The 19477-nt window shown below is 35.2% G+C and overlaps 1 protein-coding gene and 1 pseudogene across 1 annotated transcript; both read left to right on the forward strand.

Moving 5' to 3' along the window:
* The window catches only part of LOC116860601, a 53624-nt pseudogene that overhangs the window by 13634 nt on the left and 20513 nt on the right, over window positions 1-19477 (forward strand).
* On the forward strand, window positions 9850-10288 carry LOC116860738 (ubiquitin-conjugating enzyme E2 D3-like). Its single transcript, XM_032846972.1, is given in 3 exon segments — window positions 9850-10201; window positions 10204-10230; window positions 10233-10288. Coding segments are annotated over 3 exon segments (435 nt in total).

Consider the following 19477-nt stretch of genomic DNA (forward strand, 5'->3'; position numbering starts at 1 on the left):
ATATATATATATATATATATATATTAAATGCCTTTAAGAGAAGCTAGAAAACAATGAATAGAATGAGAAAGTATTCTCTTCATACTGGAAGGATTAATCATTATTTTCCAGAGAGAAAATAACAAATAATGAATTTAAAAGAGAAAGACCAAAAGGAAAAGAATAAAATGAAAAGATAAGTGTAGTTTTGACAAGATATCCAGGAAAATTTTGCTCCTCGTATTTCTTTTTCTTTTCTTTCTTCCTTCCTTCCTTTCTCTCATTTTTTTCTTTTTTCATTCCTTTTCTCTTTCTCTTTCTTTCTTTCTTTCTTTCTTTTTTTTTTTTTGGTAGAAGATACATTGAGCAATGAGGAATTATTTTAGTATAGAAAGTAATAAAAATTCTTAAATTGGTAAGGATCTGGGACTACAGGTCAGAATAATTACAAAACAATTCCAGTTGAACATGGCTTTACCAAGATTTTATATAGTCTGAACTGAGCTGCTCAGGACGGTGAGCACAGCTCTGCTGGAGAGAAGCCTGCTGTAGCTTTCCCACTGTGGTGCAAGTGCTCCCTGGGGCTCCCACTGTGGTGATAACCAGGGTCCCAGCCCTCACTGCCAGTTACACAAAGCACATTCTAATGAGACATCAATTTTATAAGTAGGATTTCAGGGCAAAAGGTGTTATACATAAAGAAGACAAAAATACTGTCATTGAAATAAATTACTATATAAGAATATTTCTGGATTATAAATAGGAATCTTAGAGCTATTATATCGCAATTCCAAAAGCAATACTGGACTCATGAATGACAGTACATCCTAACCACCCATCTTTAAAGAGTGTTTTAAGAGAAGAGCTTGGTAAGTTCTGACAAAGGTTAAGGTTATGTACAAATTATGAAGCTGAGAGAAAAATGATATAAAGTCATCCCAATCACAATATGATTTTTTTAATGCTCATAGTCAAAGAAGTAAAATACTAATGACTAAACAAAAGCAATTCTCTAGAAAATCTACCTGAAATAAACACAAGTGGTTTAATAGAACTACAATAATAAAGAATTAAAGGTGAGTATATATCCTTCTGTGTGGCCTCCTTACAAGAATCTATGTTAGTCATTAGTAACATTATAAAACAAAGAATCCAGATATAATACAATATACGTAGGAGCATTTCCTCCTGATACTGTATACTAGCTCTCTTTTGTTTCTTGTTTATACATACAAACACACACTTCCACACAGAAACAGACACACATTTGCACAAATATACATAATAAAGGAAATCAGTCTCATACAATTGTGCACTCCCAAAGGAAATAAGGGATTAGGTCCGTGATAAATATCCACCGATGAAAAGGGAATGCAGGCTCCTCAAAAAATTAAAAATAGAATGACCATTTGGTCTACTAATAACACTTATGGGTATATATCCTAACAGAATCAAAATTAGGACACCCATCTTCATAACATCACTATTATTATAAGAGCCAAAAGGTAGAAGCAACCCAAGTGTCCACTGATGAATGAATCAGTAAATGAAATGTTGTATATGCACACAGAGAAATAATGCTCAAACTTAGAAGAAAATTTTAACATGCGCTACAACAGGAATGAACCTTAGGACATCATTATGCTAAGTGAAATGGGCCGATCACAAAAAGACAAATATTGTATGATACCAGTTCTATGAGGAATCTAGACTAGTCAGATTCGTAGAAACAGAAAGTAGAATGATGGTTGCCAGGGAATGGTAAGGAGAGAAATGGGGCATTATGGTATAATGGGCATAAAGTTCCAGTTTTACCAGATGAAAAAGTTCTGGAGACTGGATGCACAACAAAGTGAATATATTTAACACAACTGAACTATATACCTAGGAATGGTTAAGATAGTAAATTTTATGTTATATATATTTTACCACAGTAAAAAAATACGCCACTACTCTAATAATGCCCAATAATACATTATTTAGTTGTTCATAGCTGTCTTTTCAAGAGTGGTTTCCATGCTGTTGCTCTTTTGTGATGGAACACAACTTTCCCCACAGGAAATGGAAGAGTTTGTCCAGAGCTCTGGAGAAAATGGTATTGTGGTTTTACTCTGTGGTCGATGGTCAATAACATGGAAGAAGAAAGAGCCAGTGTGATTGCATCAGCCCTTGCCCAGACTCCACAAGAGGTAAAGTATCTTAACAGTGGACAACTACTTAATGTGTCTGTTAACTCTATAAAGGGTCTGATTACACAAATTTCTTGCATGAAAGTGAAAAGTAAACTATTATGATAGTTTCAAATTACCTCAGATATCAGTTTGAAAACCAAAATAGACAAAGCAGATGCTAAAGTAGTACAGAGGGAGTTTTGACAGACAATAACTTTGGCATTAATATTGTGATCAAAAGAAATAATATCTAAGAGGTACAATGTGAAGTTCTGGTATTATAATGGTGTCATGGACAGGTACAGAAATCACCAAATTTTGTGTCATTCATTCCTTTTCCTTACAGGATTTCTGAGGGCTCTTATACATCACTGATGTTCTCAGAAAGAAGTTAATTTTAACGTAGTGTTAAATAGGAAATGATGAAAGTCTGAAAGGCATAGTGCACTTCAGTCTTCCCACATAATCCAGACCTCTTTTATTTCCCCTAAATTTTGGAATGGGCCTATGCAGTGTGTTTTTCAGTGTGCTCTTCACAGAAAGGATGGCCCAGCGCTCATCAAATTATGTCTAGATATTCACTCAACCACAGTGATTTAGAAAAAAGAAAAACCAGCCTTGTGGACTGGGTCCTACTAATGTCTGAAGAGGTAGGCCTTGTCCTTCAGAAAACCCTGTGCTTTCATCCATCAGAATAAGGACTCTGCTCCTAATCCACCAGAATATTAACTCCTCCTGATTGAAGAAGGAAAAGGGCATATAAAAAGGAATCAACCAGAAGCAAGCTTACCACAGGAAAGTTTCAGATGCCCCTTCTCTGTAAAATATAATTGTAAATTATTTCTAATACATGGAATATACTTGGAGTCTCTGCATATTTGTGAGCTACTTCTTAGTTTTCTCACTGGGGTAGCTTTCTTCTTATCACCTTCCCTAATGTGCTGACAACCTGAAATTAGTTTAATACTCACATAGCAAATAGATGTTAACCACTTATAAGTTAAAATCAAGCTTATGAGGATAGCTGGGAATTCCAAAATCCACACCTAATTTTGGCACTGCACTTGGAAATGGATTGGCTATAGGAAACCATATGAATCAATGCTATCAAAGCACTGTAGCACATCCTTGAAACATTAGCAGTCAAAGAGACACATCACCACAGTATTTGATATTTTCCACAGATACACTGTTATAAATAAAGTAAAATAGGCTCTTCTTTTCTACTTTTAAAGAATCTTTAAACTTAGCTATCTTGATGACACTGGATCTTTTTTAAAAATTATCGCTTGAAATTTTTCTTGGAAGTGGTTATTAATAAATAGTAATCTAAAATTGCTAGACATACTTATTAAGCAGAAGTTTATTAATACTAAGTTATTAAATATCAGAATTATTTCATACTTACAAATTAACTGCATTGATTTTATAAACCAAAAGATGTAAAACTCTGATAAAATAACTAATGCAACAAGTAGATGTAAGTAAACTACTTCTCCCCAAAATCAAAAAGAATTAAATAGGCTAATATTAAATCTGGAACATGAGAAATTGTGTCATAAGTAGTTAAAATAAACAGACACATCATTAGCAATTTGCTTCCTTTTTTGACTAGAATTATAATGACTACCTTAAAATATTTCGTATGCTTTCAGTATTCATTGATAATCTCATTTGTCTAACTCCAAAGTATGAAACAATATGATTGCATTTATACTTAATTGAATATAAAAATAAGTACATGTAATATGAGTATTCCTAATACATCAGTACTTTATTGCTTTTCCTTATGTAACATCTCTTGTCCTTGTTTCTTTATCTGTCATGTCAGGGGTTTTATTAGATGTCCCTTCATCTATTTAGAGTCTAACATGCTATAACTTCGAGGTTTGACTCATGAAATAAGGTATTTTATTTATCCCTATAAGTTCTATGGAGATTTAGTGGTAAGGAATCAGACACCTTAGGGCCAAATACTCACTGTATAAGTAGATCCCCCAGAATGACCTTCAGGGTAAGACTCTAGAACAAAAATGCTAAAATGATTAGCAGCCAACCAGAAAATAATAGTTCCCCAGGGAAGAAATATATTGAACATTTTCTTCTTATTGAAAGCCTTAAAAAAAAAATTAACTTTCCTATATATATTTCCCAGTCCTAGAGGGAAAGGATAAGATACCACAGTTAGTATTCTACTAATTGTTGGCATTTTATTATACACAATCACATTCCTAATGTCCACAACAAAGTATCTTTACTTTCTGTGTAATTACTTCTTATAGAGCAATTTTCAACACCTTTCTGGATTATCATTCTGTCTCCTAATTCTCTCCTTAGAGCAATTATTACCCCCATTGTGGGGGTATATCAGGGGGCACTGAAAAATAACATCTTCTCTTTTATAACTAGTGCCTCTCTATTTTCTAATTAAAAAAAACACAGTCTTTCATAAAGTGATAACATATTTCATGATAAAGAACAGCCTTTCCTTCTTCTGATCCCTATGTCACCGCCATCATACTTCCTGCTGCCTTGACACAGTATTTATCAGACTCAACAGCTTCACTATTTCATTAAGGGAATATATTCTAACATGTCCCCAGATCAATACACACTCTTTTATATTCATTATTCAAGTCACAAGAAATGCACCTGTCTTCTATAAAGCCTTCACTTACCTTTCCAGCTGACTTAGTGCCTCTTCCTTTGAATTCTAAAAGATACTCTAATACAGTTTGAATTGTACACAAACCTCTTGTATAAATACACTGCCTCTTTCAAAACCTTATATTATCTTATTCTCTTCTTATTTCTAAGACTTATAATCAACAATTTGCTAAATTCACTCAATCTCAAGTAATCCAAAACCAAAGACTTCGTAACTCATGGTGGAACCAAAGGCATCTATGAGGCAATCTATCATGGGATCCCATGGTGAGCATTCCTTTGCTTGCAGATCAAACTAATAACATTGCCCACATGAAGGCCAAGGGAGCAGCTGCCAAACTGGGCATCCACACAATGTCTAATACAGATTTGTTCAATGCAAGGACAGTCATTAATGACCCTTCATGAGTATTACAATTTTTTTTTTAAAGCTAGAACTATTGATAGGTTCTTCTGTCAACAGGGACTATATGAGTTTCATCCCATTCTTGTGGCTAATTTTGAAATTAGCAACATGAATTAGCTGATCTTAAATTCACTTTCATTTTCAGCCATCCATTTCAGAGTTGCATTTTAAAACCTCATTGATTTAACAGACAACTAGTGCAATAATTTTCTACCCCCAAAATATAAAGTAATATACATAATTGTAAAAAGGACACTTCTTTAAAAATAGGATAGAACCCATAGAAGGAGAGAATGATGAATTAGTAGAAATATGATAGGTTACATCAACTCAGTATCTAGAATTTCTGAAATTAAAAATCTCTTTTGGCTCAAAGGTTGATTATATTATCATTATTTGAGTAGATATTGTAATAAAATGTAATTCACATACCATAATTCGCCTGTTTAAAGTACAAAATTCAAATATATATAGCATGCTTACAAAGCTATGAAACCATCCCCACAACATAAATTTAGAACATTTTCATCATCCTAAAAAGAAACCTCATATGTCCTAGAGGTTATTTTGTATTCTCCCTCTCCAAGCAACCATTAATCAAATTTCTGTCCCTATAGATTAGCTTTTCTGGACATTTATATAAAAGGAATCTGCCATCCATGGTCTTTTGCAGCTAACTTCTTTTATGTAGCACATGGATTTTTTTAAATGTTTAAAATTTATTATTAAAGTATAATTGACATGAAATGTATATTAGTTTCTGTTACCGATTTTTAAAATTGAGGTATCTTCTCATGATTGGATTGTAAGTATTCTTTGTATACTGTGGATACAAATATCCTATCAGAAATTTGATATTTCTCCCTTTGTGGGAGGTTGATTTTTCACTCTCTAATTGATGTCCTCTCAAGCAGAAAACTTTTTAGTTTTGATAAAATAACATTTTGGTAATTAAGTTTTTCAGTACTCCAAAGGAAAATATTATGTTGTGGCATTTGTAGTGCCTAACATGGCGACCATCAACTCAGCATTTGTTGCTGCTACTATCAGCATTATTATTTTAAGAGGATATCACCTAAAGAATACATTAAAAATGAACAAAATAGCCCAGAAATGGACCCCCAACTCTATGGTCAACTAATCTTTAACAAAGCAGGAAAGAATGCCCAATGGAAAAAAGATAGTCTCTTCAACAAATGGTGTTGGGAAAATGCAACAGCCACATACGGAAGAATGAAACTGGATCATTTCCGTACATCACAGAAAAAATAGACTCAAAATGGATGAAAGACCTTAGTGTGAGACAGGAATCCATCAAAATCCTTGAGAACAGAGGCAGCAACCTCTTCAACCTCAGCCACAGCAACTTCATCCTAGAAACATCACCAAAGGCAAGGGAAACAAGAGCAAAAATGAACTATTAGGATTTCATCAAGATAAAAAGCTTTTTCACAGCAAAGGAAACAGTCATCAAAACCAAAAGACAATCAACAGAATGGTTATATTTATTTATAAATATGTATATTTATATATAACGGAAGATATTTGAAAATTACATAGCAGATAAAGGGTTAGTATCCAAACTCTACAAAGAACTTATCAAACCCAGCACACAAAGAACAAATAATCCAATCAAGAAATGGGCAGAAGACATGAACAGGTATTTCTGCAATGAAGACATCCAGATGGCCAACACACACATGAAAAACTGCTCCACATCACTTGGCATCAGGGAAACACAAATGAAAACCACAAGGACATACTACATCACACCAGTCAGAAGGACTAAAATTAATGTTAAGAAACAACAGATGCTGGCAAGGATGGAGAGAAAGGGGAGCCCTCCTACACTGTTGGTAGGAATGCAAGCTGGTACAGCCACCCTAGAAAATAGTTTGGAGGATCCTCAAAAATAAAATAAATAAATAAATAAAGGTACCGTATAACCCAGAAATTGCACTACTGGGTATTTACCCCAAATATACAAAAGCAGTGATCCAAAGGGGCATGTGCACCACAATGTTTATAAAAGCAATGTCCACAATAGCCAAACTATGGAAAGAGCCCGTATGTCCATTGACAGATGAACAGATAAGCAGCTCTGGTATAGATATACTGTGGAATATTATGTAGCCATCAAAAAATGAAATATTACCATTTGCAACAACATGGATGGAACTAGAGGATATTATGCTAAGTGTAATAAGTCAGTCAGAGAAAGACAATTACTATATGATCTCACTGATATGTAGAATTTGAGAAACAAGGCAGAGGTTCTTAGGGGAAGAGAGGAAAAAAATGAAACAAGAAGAAACCAGAGAGGGAGACAAATTGGGAAAGAATCAATCTCAGGAAACAAACAGGGTTCTTGGAATGAGGGTGAGGGATGGAGTGCTAAGTGATGGACACTGGGGAGGGTATGTGTTGTGTGGGTGTTGTGTGAGACTGATGAATCACAGACCTATACTTCTGAAACAAATACTACATTATATATTAATAATAATAATTTTAAAAAGTTCACCTGGCTGCTTTCACTCTCATGTTCAGCCTTTGATAATGGATGTAAAGTCTTACTAACTCACTAACCCTTCAGGGCTCAGCAGAGGCAACAGACAGAAAAGCCCATCTACCAGTTTTTCCCTGAAAGAACCCTATTTGCATACCTTGAAAGCTGCTGCCTGAGGAATGGGCTTCAAATTCAGCACAGATCTAGCAACAGATGGAAATCCGCCCTGGAGTTCAGAGGGTGCTATTCTCATGCTCACGCTTTCACCCATTCCAGATCACCACTGTCTCACCAGAATGACCTTGTACACATGTCTGGCAGGCTGACATTTGGGGCAGGTGCACAGGAGTCATAAAACTTGATCAGCTGGCTCAAATGTAACAAATACATCATATGTTAGGTCACGAAAATGTCTAAATAAATTTTAAAGAATTGAAATCGTATCAAGCAAATTCCCTGATTTGCTGCACAGATGTGTCAGAAGTGTTGTATTGTGAAGTAATAAGAAATACATATACTGGTCTCAGCTCCCAGTTTCTGACAGAGAGTTCCTAAAATCCTTATAAATTCCTTACTGAAAAGTGCACTAGGAGCATCTTTTGTTCTAATATTTTGTCTTTGACCCCAGTCCCTGACACAGGGCTTCTCAGACCTTGTAAATTCCTAAGTGATAAGAGCACTCTTTTATTCTAATGAAGTAATTCTAGGTGGGCTCCTAGATGGAGGAGGGGGTAAACCAGGAAAACCATAGCATAATTGGAGCTTGGGATTTTTCAACTTATATTTTCTTTAGAAGGGAGAGGGGGCTGGAACAGGAGCCAATATTGATCATGCTTCCGTGAGAAAGCCTTCATAAAAATCTCAAAGATACAGGGTTCAGAAGGCTTTCAGATTGGAGAACATATCCATTTAATTGGGGGGTGGTATATCCCATATTCACCAATATAGAGCCTGTTATATTCCAAAACCTCCTAGACCTTGTCTTATGGATCTCTTCATTTGGCTGTCCATATCCTTTAATAAACTGATAAATGTAATTTAATGTTTCCCTGAATTTTGTGAGCTGTTCCAGCAAGTAATCAAAACCAAGGGGGAGGATGTCATGAAAACTTCCAATTTGTATCCAAGTTGAACAGAAGCTATAGGTAACCAGAGGATGTACTACCTGTAATTAGCATCTGAAGTGGCATCCTATGAGACAAGAGCCCTTAACCTGTGAGACCTGGTGTTGTCTCTGCCACTTCCTGAGAGTGCACAGAAGAATGAGCCACAAACATGTCAGCTGCAAGAGAAAAGGAACAGGGAACGACAGTAGAAAAGACTGTTGCCCTGAGAAACTCCTCAGTCTCGTATTTATTAGAAAGTAGATAACAACTAACAAAGAAGCCAGAGTAGGTTACACATTGACCACGAGTCTTGTAGATAAGTAAGAAGGCTAAATATGTCTGGTCACATAGTACACGACCTATAGAGACTAAGCCCGAACAAAGGATTGTCTAACTACAGGTTCCCTCTGGGAAGGGGGGATAACAGAAAAAAGAAGCAGACAGCATTCTGCCCTGAGTGAGCTAGGCATCCCCAGCTGCTCGGCTTCAAAGACGTATATTGTCCTATCCCCTAGTGGCCTGTTGCCAGCACATGTTTTTCTTAAGTCTATATCTAAGCATGCTTAGTGGCTAGTATCATATCTGATGGGTTGTATTTTAAGCAGTTACATTGTTCTGAGGGGTGGTTACAGTCTCCAGGTAGCTAGTGTCAGAACTGAACTAAATTCAAGGACACCCAGATAATGTCACAGAAAGGAAAAATTAAGACTGTCTCTATTTGCAGGTGACATAATATTATATATAGAAAACTGTAAAGACCCCAACTCCCCCCAAAAAAACAACACACAAAAACCAATTACAAGGGCTGTGTCTTGAGCGTGAGCCCTTATGGGGACATACCAGCTTCCCCACAGGGAGGAGGCCAAGGCAACAGCTTGAGGGAGGACCTGTGTCTGTTACAGCCAGTGTGAGGTGAGGAGAAAGTTCTTCCCTGCTGCTCAAATAATCAAGAGTTTTGGCTGGACCTTTGAGTACGCACCAAGAGAGTGAGCAGCCAGAAAAAAAGCACAGGCTATGGCACTGAAATGGATTAGTAGGGAACTTAGAGACTTGGCCCATGACTCACCAGCACAACATTCTGCAGGTCTGGTTGGAGATTGCATGTTTCATTGGCGAGCAACAATCGTGGGACCTAATGACAGCTCATATCAAGGCAGCGTATTGTTTTTAACAATTAATTTTCCTGCAGATTACACCTTCAAATCACCTAAGGTTGCATTTACAACAAGAATTTATCATCCAAATATTAATAGTAATGGCAGTATTTGTCTTGATATTCTAAGGTCACAATGGTCTCCTGCTGTAACTATTTCGAAAGTTCTTTTATCCACTTGTTCATTGGTGTGTGACCCAAGCCCATATGACCCCTAGTACCAGAGATTGCATGGATCCAGAGAACAGAGAGAAGTACAACAGAATATCTTGGGACTGGATTCAGAACTATGCCATGTGATGCTTCCATAAAGTCAGAATAACCTGCATTATAGCTGGAATAAACTTTGAATCACTGTTCCTTTTTGTTTGTTTGCTTGCTTCATTTTCTTACCCGGCTGCTCCCCTATCAGACCTCATCTGTTTTAATTTTATTTTTTGTTTGCCTCCCTCAACCCATTTGCATGCTCATCTGAGAAGACTTAAGTTCTTCCAGCTTTGGACAGTAACTGCTTTTAGAAACTAGAAAGTAGTTACAAGAGAACAGTTGCCCAAGATACAGAATTTTTTAAAAAATGAAGCATGTTTATTACGTGGCCAGTGTCTTCACTCTAACTTGGTTATGAGACTAAAGCCATTCTTCACTGCTCTAACGTGCTGAAGAAATCATCTGAGTGGGAGGGAGATGGATGTTAGGTTGTCACATCAAAGGAAACAGCATTATTCTAGCACCAGGCTTTTTTAAGCCTTCCACTGTTACTGATTAGAGGTTACACGATATATTTTATGCTTATAACTGATGTGGCTGGAAAATAGGTATTGCATTGATAGCATCAGCAGAACAGAAAACGCAATGTATTTTATGCATGTCAATAAAGGAATAAAGGAATCTCTTGTTCTACAGAGAATGAAAAGTGGAAGTCAAACACCCTTGTATTCCAAAAGAGGGTCTCAAATATTTTGTAATTCTCATTTAAATTGTAAGGAGACTTAGTGCTATGAGTTAATCTGTCTCCCAATATGATATTTAATATAGCACTGAATAAATAAAGCAAGTTGCTGAAGGATGAGTGAGCAACTCTGCTAGTAACTGATTTTTCTTCAATAAAGTTGCACAAACAACAACAAACTACTAGAAGTAATAAAGTCTGTAAAATAGTATACAAAATCAATACACAAAAATAAGTTGCATTTCTATACACTAACATCAACTATCAAAAGGAGAAATTAAGCTCTTTTCCTCAGCACTGCCTGAGAAGGGAGCAGCCATCTCCTACTCAATATCATGGCCATCCTCAGACCTCTGATGAAGCCCAAGATCATTAGAAAGAGGACCAACAATTTCAGCTGGCACCAGTAAGACCTAGATGTCAAAATTAAGCCTAACTGCCAGAAACCCAGAGACACCGACAATAATGTCCACAGAAGATTCAGGGGCTAGACCTTGATGCCCAACATTGGTTATGGGAGCAACAAGAAAACAAAGCACATGCTCCCCAGTGGCTTCTGGAAATGCCTAGTCCACACTTCAAGGAGCTTGAAGTGCTGCTGATGTGCAAAATAATCTTCCTGTGCAAAAACGGTGCCCAATGGTCTCCTCCAAGAACCACAAAGTCATTGTGGAAAGAGCAGCCCAGCTGGCCATCAGAGTCATCAATCCCAATGCCAGGATGCACAGTTAAGAAAATTAATAGACAGCTTATGTGCATGCTGTATATTCAAAAAAAAAAAAAAAAAAGGTGGGTGAATTAAGAAAGCAACCCTGCCTATAATTGCATCAAGAAAAATAAAATACTGGGGCACCTGGGTGGCTCAGTCAGTTAAACATCTGACTCTTGATTTCAGCTCAGGACGTGATTGCAGGGTCATGAAATCAAGCCCCTCATCAGCCTCCTCACTCAGTGTGAAGTCTGCTTGTATCCCTCCCCTGAATGTGCTTTCTCTCTCTCTCTCTTTCTCATACAAATAAAATCTTTTTTAAAAAAAAAGAATAAAATACTTAAATGCATATAACTAGGGAGGTGAAAAATTTATACTTTGAAAACTAAAGAGACTGATGAAAGAAATTGAAGAAGTCTCAAATAAATGGAAAGATATTTCATGCTCATCTTGGAAAAATTAATATTTTTAAAATATCTACACTACCCAAAGCAATCTATAGATTCAATGCAATCCCTATCAAAATTCCAATAGTATTTTTCACAGAAATAGAACAAAGTATCCTAAAATTTGTATGAAACCACAAAAGATCCAAAACAATGAAAGCAATCTTGAAAAACAAGTACAAAGCCAGAGGCATCACACTTCCTGATTTGAAATCATATTAGAAATCTATAGGAATCAAAAAAGTATAATACTGGCATAAAAACAGACACATAGATCAATGGAACAGGAGAGAAAGCCTCAAAATAAATTCACACATTTTTGGTCAAATAACTTAAGACAATGGAAGCAAGAATATGCAATAGGCAAAGAACAATCTCTTCAGTATCTGTTGTTAGGAAACTGGACAGCCTCGTACAAAACAAGAACATTAGACCCCTCTCTCACACTATACACAAAAATTAACCCAAAATGGGTTGAAAACTTAAATGTGAAACCTGAAACTATAAAACTTCAAGGAGGAAAACATAGGAGATAAGCTCCTTGACATCGGTCATGGCAATAATTTTGGGGATATAACACATGAAACAAAGGCAACAAAAGCAAAATAAACCAGTGGGACAACACCAAAATAAAAGGCTTCTGTACAGCAAAGGAAACCATCAAGAAAAAGAAAAGGTAATTTATAGAATGGGAGAAAATATTTACAAATTATATTTCTGATAAGGGGTTAATATCCAAAAATATATAAATAACTCATGTAACTTCATACCAAAATAACAAACAATCCAATTAAAATAATGGGTAGAGGAACTGAATAGACATTTTTACAAGGAAGACATGCAAATGGTCAACAGGTACATGAAAAGATTCTTGACATCACAAATCATCAGGGAAATGCAAAACAAAATAATGGACTATCACCTCATACCTGTTAGAATGGCTGTTATCAGGAAGACAGGAGACCATATATGTGTGAGTGTTGGCAAGGATGTAAAGAAAAAGAAACCCTTGTACCTTTTTGGTGGGAATGTGTGTTGGTGCAGCCACCATGGAAAATACTATGGAGGTTCCTTAAAATATTAAAAATATAACTATCATATGACTCAGCCACCCAAGGAAATGAAATCACTATCTCCAAAAGGTATCTTCACTTCCATGTTTATTTTGGCATTATCTACAATACCCATAACACAGGAACATTCTAAGCATCCATCAATGATGAATGGATAAAGAGAATACAGTATGTATCTATACATACAACTAGGACTCTTAGTCATAAAAAAGAAGGAAATCCTGCCATTTGTGACAACATGAATGGACTTTGAGGGCATGATGCTAAGTAAAATAAATCAGAGAAGACAAATACTGTATGATCTCATTTACATGTGAAATCAAAAATAATTGAACTCGTAGCAATGGGGAACAGACTGGTGGTTGCTAAAACTTGAGTTTGGGGGAAATGGGTGAAGGTGGTCAAAAGTACAAACTTTTAGTTACAACATAAATAAGAACTGGGGAGATAATACACAGCATATTGACTATAGTTAATGACACTGTCGTGTATATTTGAAAGTAGTTAAGAGAGTAGATCTTAAAAGTTTCATCACAAGAAAAAAAGTTATACCTATATGAGGTGATGGATATTAACTGAAATTATAGGAATCAATTCACTATGTGTACATGTACTGAATTATTAAGTTGTATACCTTATAATGTTATATGCCAATATAGTTCAGTAAAACTGAAAAATGAACTTTTAAAACACAGACACTAGAAAACACTAGAAAACACAGACACTAGAAAACAGACACTAGTGACCACAGACACTAGAAAACAACAACAAAAAAAAGGAAACAAAATCCAAAACTTGTAGAAGAAAAAAAAAAAAAACACGATGGAATTGGAATAACAAAAAATAGAGAATAACAATAAAGCAAAATAACAATACCAAAATTTGGTTCTTCCAAATACCAACAAAATTAATAAACCTTTATCTAGGTAGACACCCCAAAAAAAGAAACTCACATTTCTAAAATAAGAAATGAGATTGAAGACATTACTACTAACCTTAGGCAAATAAAAAAGGATCATAAGAGAATACTAATATAAATTGTATGCCAACAAATGAGATAACTAGGTGAAAAGGACAAATCATTAGAAAAACATGAACTGTTTTAGACCCATAACAACAAAAATAGGGATTGAATTAGTTATCAAAAAAACTACCACAAAGGAAAGCCCAGGTCCAGGGGGATTCACTGAATAATTTTACCAAGAATTTAAAGAAAAATTAATATTGTTTCTTTCTAAAAATCCCCAAAAAAGTACAAGAAGAGAAAACACATGACACTAAGTAAAACATGATACTAAAACCAAATAATGACATCACAAGAAAGCTATAGATCAATATCCCTTATGAATATATGTAAAAATACTCAACAAAATGTTAACAAACCACACCCTTAGCCATATAAAAAGAATTATACACACAAAAAAATTGTAATTAATCCCAGGAAAACAAAGTGGCTTTAACATCTGAAAAATCAATTAATATAATACCACATACTAACAGAATAAAAGACAAAACTGCATGATCATCTTAACAAACGCGGACAAATTCATTGTTATTTCATGAGCTCCAACAACCTTCATGATAAGAATACTCAGGAAACTAGGAATAGAACTGAACTTCCTCCAAATGAAAAAAAGCACCTACAGAAAACCCATGCCAACATCATACTTAATGGTGAAAGACTTAAACGCTTTCTTTCACAGATAAGGAAAAAGACAAGAAAAGGCACCCTTTTCACTTCTGTGCAATGTGTTACATAGGTACTAGCTAAAACACTAGACAAGAATGTGAAATAAAATAAATTCTAATTTGAAAGGAAGAAATAAATCTATCTTTATTGTCAGATGACATGATCATACGTAGAGAAAATCTAAAGAGTACCACTAAAATAATATTAGATCAAAACATGAACTAAGCAAGTTTTCAGGATGCAAATCAACTGCATTTCTATATATTTGCAATGACCACTCCAAAATGGAATTAAGAAAACAATTCCATATATAATACCATCAGGAAGAATAAAATACAAATAAATTTAATAAAAGAAATTCAAAAGTCACACTGTTGAAAACTCTAAAATATTGTGAAAAGAAATTAAAGAAGATCTACATCTCTTCCTGATTTCAAAGCCAGCTACCAATCTACAGTACTCCAGAGAGTGTATTACAGGCAAAGAGACAGACACATAGATCAACGGAATTGATTTTACAATCCAGAATAAATTCTTCAGGGAATAATAATTATCCACATGTAAAAGAATGAAATTGGATCCCCCCTACCTCACATCATATACAGAGATTAACTCAAAACAGATCAAAAATCTAATGCAAGACTTGGAATAATAATTTTAAAAGCTCCTAACAGAAAACATGGGGGCAATATTGTAACCCTGGATTTAGCAATGGTTTCTTAGGTATAACACTAAAAGCACAAGCAACCAAAATTAAATTTACATTAGTTGGACTTCATCAACATTAAAACTTTGTGCTTCAATGGATACCATCAAGAAAGTTAAAAACAGGGGTGCCTGGGTGGCTCAGTGGGTTAAAGCCTCTGCCTTTGGCTCAGGTCATGATCCCAGGGTCCTAGGATGCAGCCCTTCATTGGGCTCTCTGCTCATCGGGGAGCCTGCTTCCCTTCCTCTCTCTCTGCCTGCCTCTCTGCCTACTTGAGATCTCTCTCTGTCAAAAATATAAATAAAATCTTTAATATATATATATTATATTTTATATATATATATATAATATATATATAATATATATATATATAATTTATATATATATCTTTAAAAAAAATCTTTAAAAAACCAAAACAACAACAACAAAAATAAAATCCCACAGAATTGGAGAATATATTTGCAAATCATGTCTGATAATGAGCTTGTACTAAAAACATATAAAGAACACCTACAACTCAGTAAGAAGAAGACAAAAAAATCCAATAAAAAATGAGCAAAGTGGGCACCTGGGTGGCTCAATCGTTAAGAGTCTGCCTTCAGCTCAGGTCATGAGTCCAGGGCCTTGGGATTGATCCAGCACCGCATCCCACTCCCTGCTTGGTGGGAAGCCTGCTTCTCCTTCTCCCCTCCCTCTGCTTGTGTTCTGACTATAGCTGTCTCTCTGTCAAATAAACAAAAAAATCTTTTTAAAAAAATAAGCAAAGTATCTAAAAGAAATTTCTACATACAAGATATAAAAATAGCTAATAAGCACATGAAAAAGAAATGCTCAGCATCATTAGGCATCAGAGAAATATAAGTCAAAACCACAGGAGGATATAACCTCATGCCCAATAGCATAGCTGTAAACAAAAAGACAAATAATAAATAGTGTTGGCAAGAACTTGGGAAATTAAAATCCTCATATATTGCTTTTAGGAATTAAAAATGGTACAACCACTTTGGAAAACAGTTTGCAAATTCCTCAAAGATAACACACAGAGTTACCATAGGAACCAACAATTCCACTTCTCAGTATATACCCATGAAAAAAGAAAAGATGTCCACACAAAACTAGTACATTAATGTTAATAAACATTATTAATGGCCAAAAAATTAGAAAAAGGAAACACAAATGTGTCTTGACTAACAAATAACAAAATGTGGTATATCTATGCGATGTAATATTATTTGGTAATAAAAGGGAATGAAGTCCCGATTCATGGTACAACAGAGATAAACCTTTAAAACATTTTGCTAATTTAAAGAAGGTCACAAACACCACATATTCTGATTTTTTTTACATGAAGTACCTAGAATAGGCAAATCTGTAGAGATAGAACGTAGATTCATTGTTGCCTATGGCTGGAGAAATGCGGAAGTTGAGTGGAAATGGCTAAAGGTTACAGGTTTTTCTGCAGGATGATGAAAATGATAATGTTTTCATGGTTGCACAATTCTGCAAATATACTATGAACCACTGAATTGTACATTTTAAATTAGCCAACTGTAGGATATGTAAATTGCATGTCAGCAAAGTCCAAGTTTTTTAAAAAACAAAACAAAAATCTCTGAATACTGATATCCAAGAAGTCATGATTCAGTTGTATAATTATTTCTAATTCTCCTTTCCCAAATTTATTCAGAAATAATTGGCAAATACAATTGCATATATATGAAGCATACAGCATGATGAGTTGATATAAATATTGTGGAATAATTACCAAGATCAATATAATTAACACATCCATCACATCACATAGTTTTTTGTGCGTGAAAATGCTTAAGATCTACTCTAAGCAACTTTCAACTATACAATACTGTAGTGTTAACTATAGTCACCACACTGTCTATTATATTCTCAATTTATTCTTCCTGTAACTACAAGTTCACCTTTGACCTACATTTCTCCATTCGCTCTTCCCCTCAGTCCTTGACAAGTACTATTCTAGGTTTCCTGTAAAATCTGTTTTTGTGTGTGTGTGGTTTTTTTTTTTTAAGATTCCACACCTAAATGGTACCAAACACTATCTTTCCCTGGTTTTTTTCTTTAACTAAATGCCCTCCAAATAGATCCATGTTGTGACTTGTGGCAAATGGCAAAAGAAGAATTTTCCATTCGTCAAAGGCATTTAGGTTGTTTCCATATTTTGGCTATCATGAATAATGCTGTAATAAACATGGAAGTTCAGAAACCTCTTTGAAATGGTGATTTCATTTCATTTGGATACATAGCCCCAAGTGGGATTGTTGGATCATATGGCATCTCAACATTTAATTTTTTGAGGAACTGTGACAGTTTTCCACAATGGATGTAACAATTTACATTTCCACCAAAATGATATGAAATCCCTTTTCTCCACATCCTGACTTCTTGAATTTCATCTTTTTGATAATAGCTATATTAACAAGTGTGAGGTGATAGCTTATTGTGGTTTTGATTTGCATTTCCCTAATGGTTAATGATGTTGACCACATTTTCATGTACTTATTTGCAATTCATATGTCTTCTTTGGAAGAAGTTCCTTTGCCCATTTTTAATTAGATGATTTGCTTCTTTTGCTATTGAGTTGTGTGAGTTCTTTATACATTTTGGACATTAATCCCTTAGCCAATATAAGATTTGCAAATATTTTCTTCCATTCTGTAGAATGCTTTTTCAATTTTTTTATTGTTTCCTTTGCTGTGTAGGAGATACTTAGTTTGATGCACTCTTGTTTGTTTTTATTTTTTTAAGATTGATTTATTAGAGCGACAAACAGAGCACAAGTGGAGGGGAGGGGCAGAGGGTGAGGGAGGGTTAGCAGCAAGACAGACCCTGAGATCACGACCTGAGCCAAAAGGTGATGTTTAACCAACTGAGAACACCCAGATGTCTCTAAGTATTCCTGGAGGGAATTTTTTTTCTTTCAACACTTTGACTCTATCATTCCCTCTCTTCTGGTCAGCTGATGGTCTTACTGGGGTTCCCTTGTATGTGAGGAGTCCTTTTTCTCTTGCTGCTTTACAAAATGATTTTTGTCTTTAATTATTTGAGAGCTTTATTGCACTCTTTCTCAATGAAGATCTCTTCGTGTTAAATCTATTTGATATTTGAACTTCATGTACTTGAATGGCCATATATTTCCCCAGATTTCAGAAAATTTCAGCAATTATTTCTTTAAGTCTTCTATTTCTCTCTCTCTCTTATGGGATTCACATAATGTGAATATTGCTTCCTTGGTGGTACCCCAAAATTCACATAAGCATCCTTCATTACTTTTCATTCTTATTTCCCTTTTTGTCCTCTGATCAGATAATATCAAGACATCTGTCTTCAAGTTCATAGATTTTTCCTTCCCCTTGATTGAGCCTAATGTTGAAGTTCTCTGTTGCTTTTCATTTTATTCATTGTATCCTTCAGTTTCAGAATTTCTGTTCAGCTCCTTTTATGATTTCTATTTCATTGCTCAACTTCTCATTCTGTTCATGCATTGTTTTCCTGATTTCATTGAATTGTTTCTCTATGTTCTCTTAAATCTCACTGACCTTCCTTAAAATAATTTTGTACATTTTTTGCTAAATCTCAGATCTCCATTTCTTGGGGGTTGGTGACTAAAAAATTGTGTTCCTTTGGTGGCATCATGTGTCCTTCCTTTTTCATGTTTCTGATGGCTTACGTTGATATCTGTGCATTAGACGTTGCAGTCACTTTCTTGGCATTTTTGGACTTTTGGGGGGAAAGACTTTCACTGGAAGGTTGCCACAAGGCCACTGGATATGTAGAGTGTAGTATCTTTGTTCCTGGGAGTACATAGTGGTATAGTTTCTGTGCAGCTCCATCAGCATAGGCCAAATCTGCAGAGACTGCAGGGGTCTTCCGTAGCTGGCTAAGG

This window comes from Lontra canadensis, unplaced genomic scaffold (genome assembly GCF_010015895.1).
Source record: "Lontra canadensis isolate GAN:19392208 unplaced genomic scaffold, GSC_riverotter_1.0 scaffold1, whole genome shotgun sequence".
Taxonomy (NCBI): domain Eukaryota; kingdom Metazoa; phylum Chordata; class Mammalia; order Carnivora; family Mustelidae; genus Lontra; species Lontra canadensis.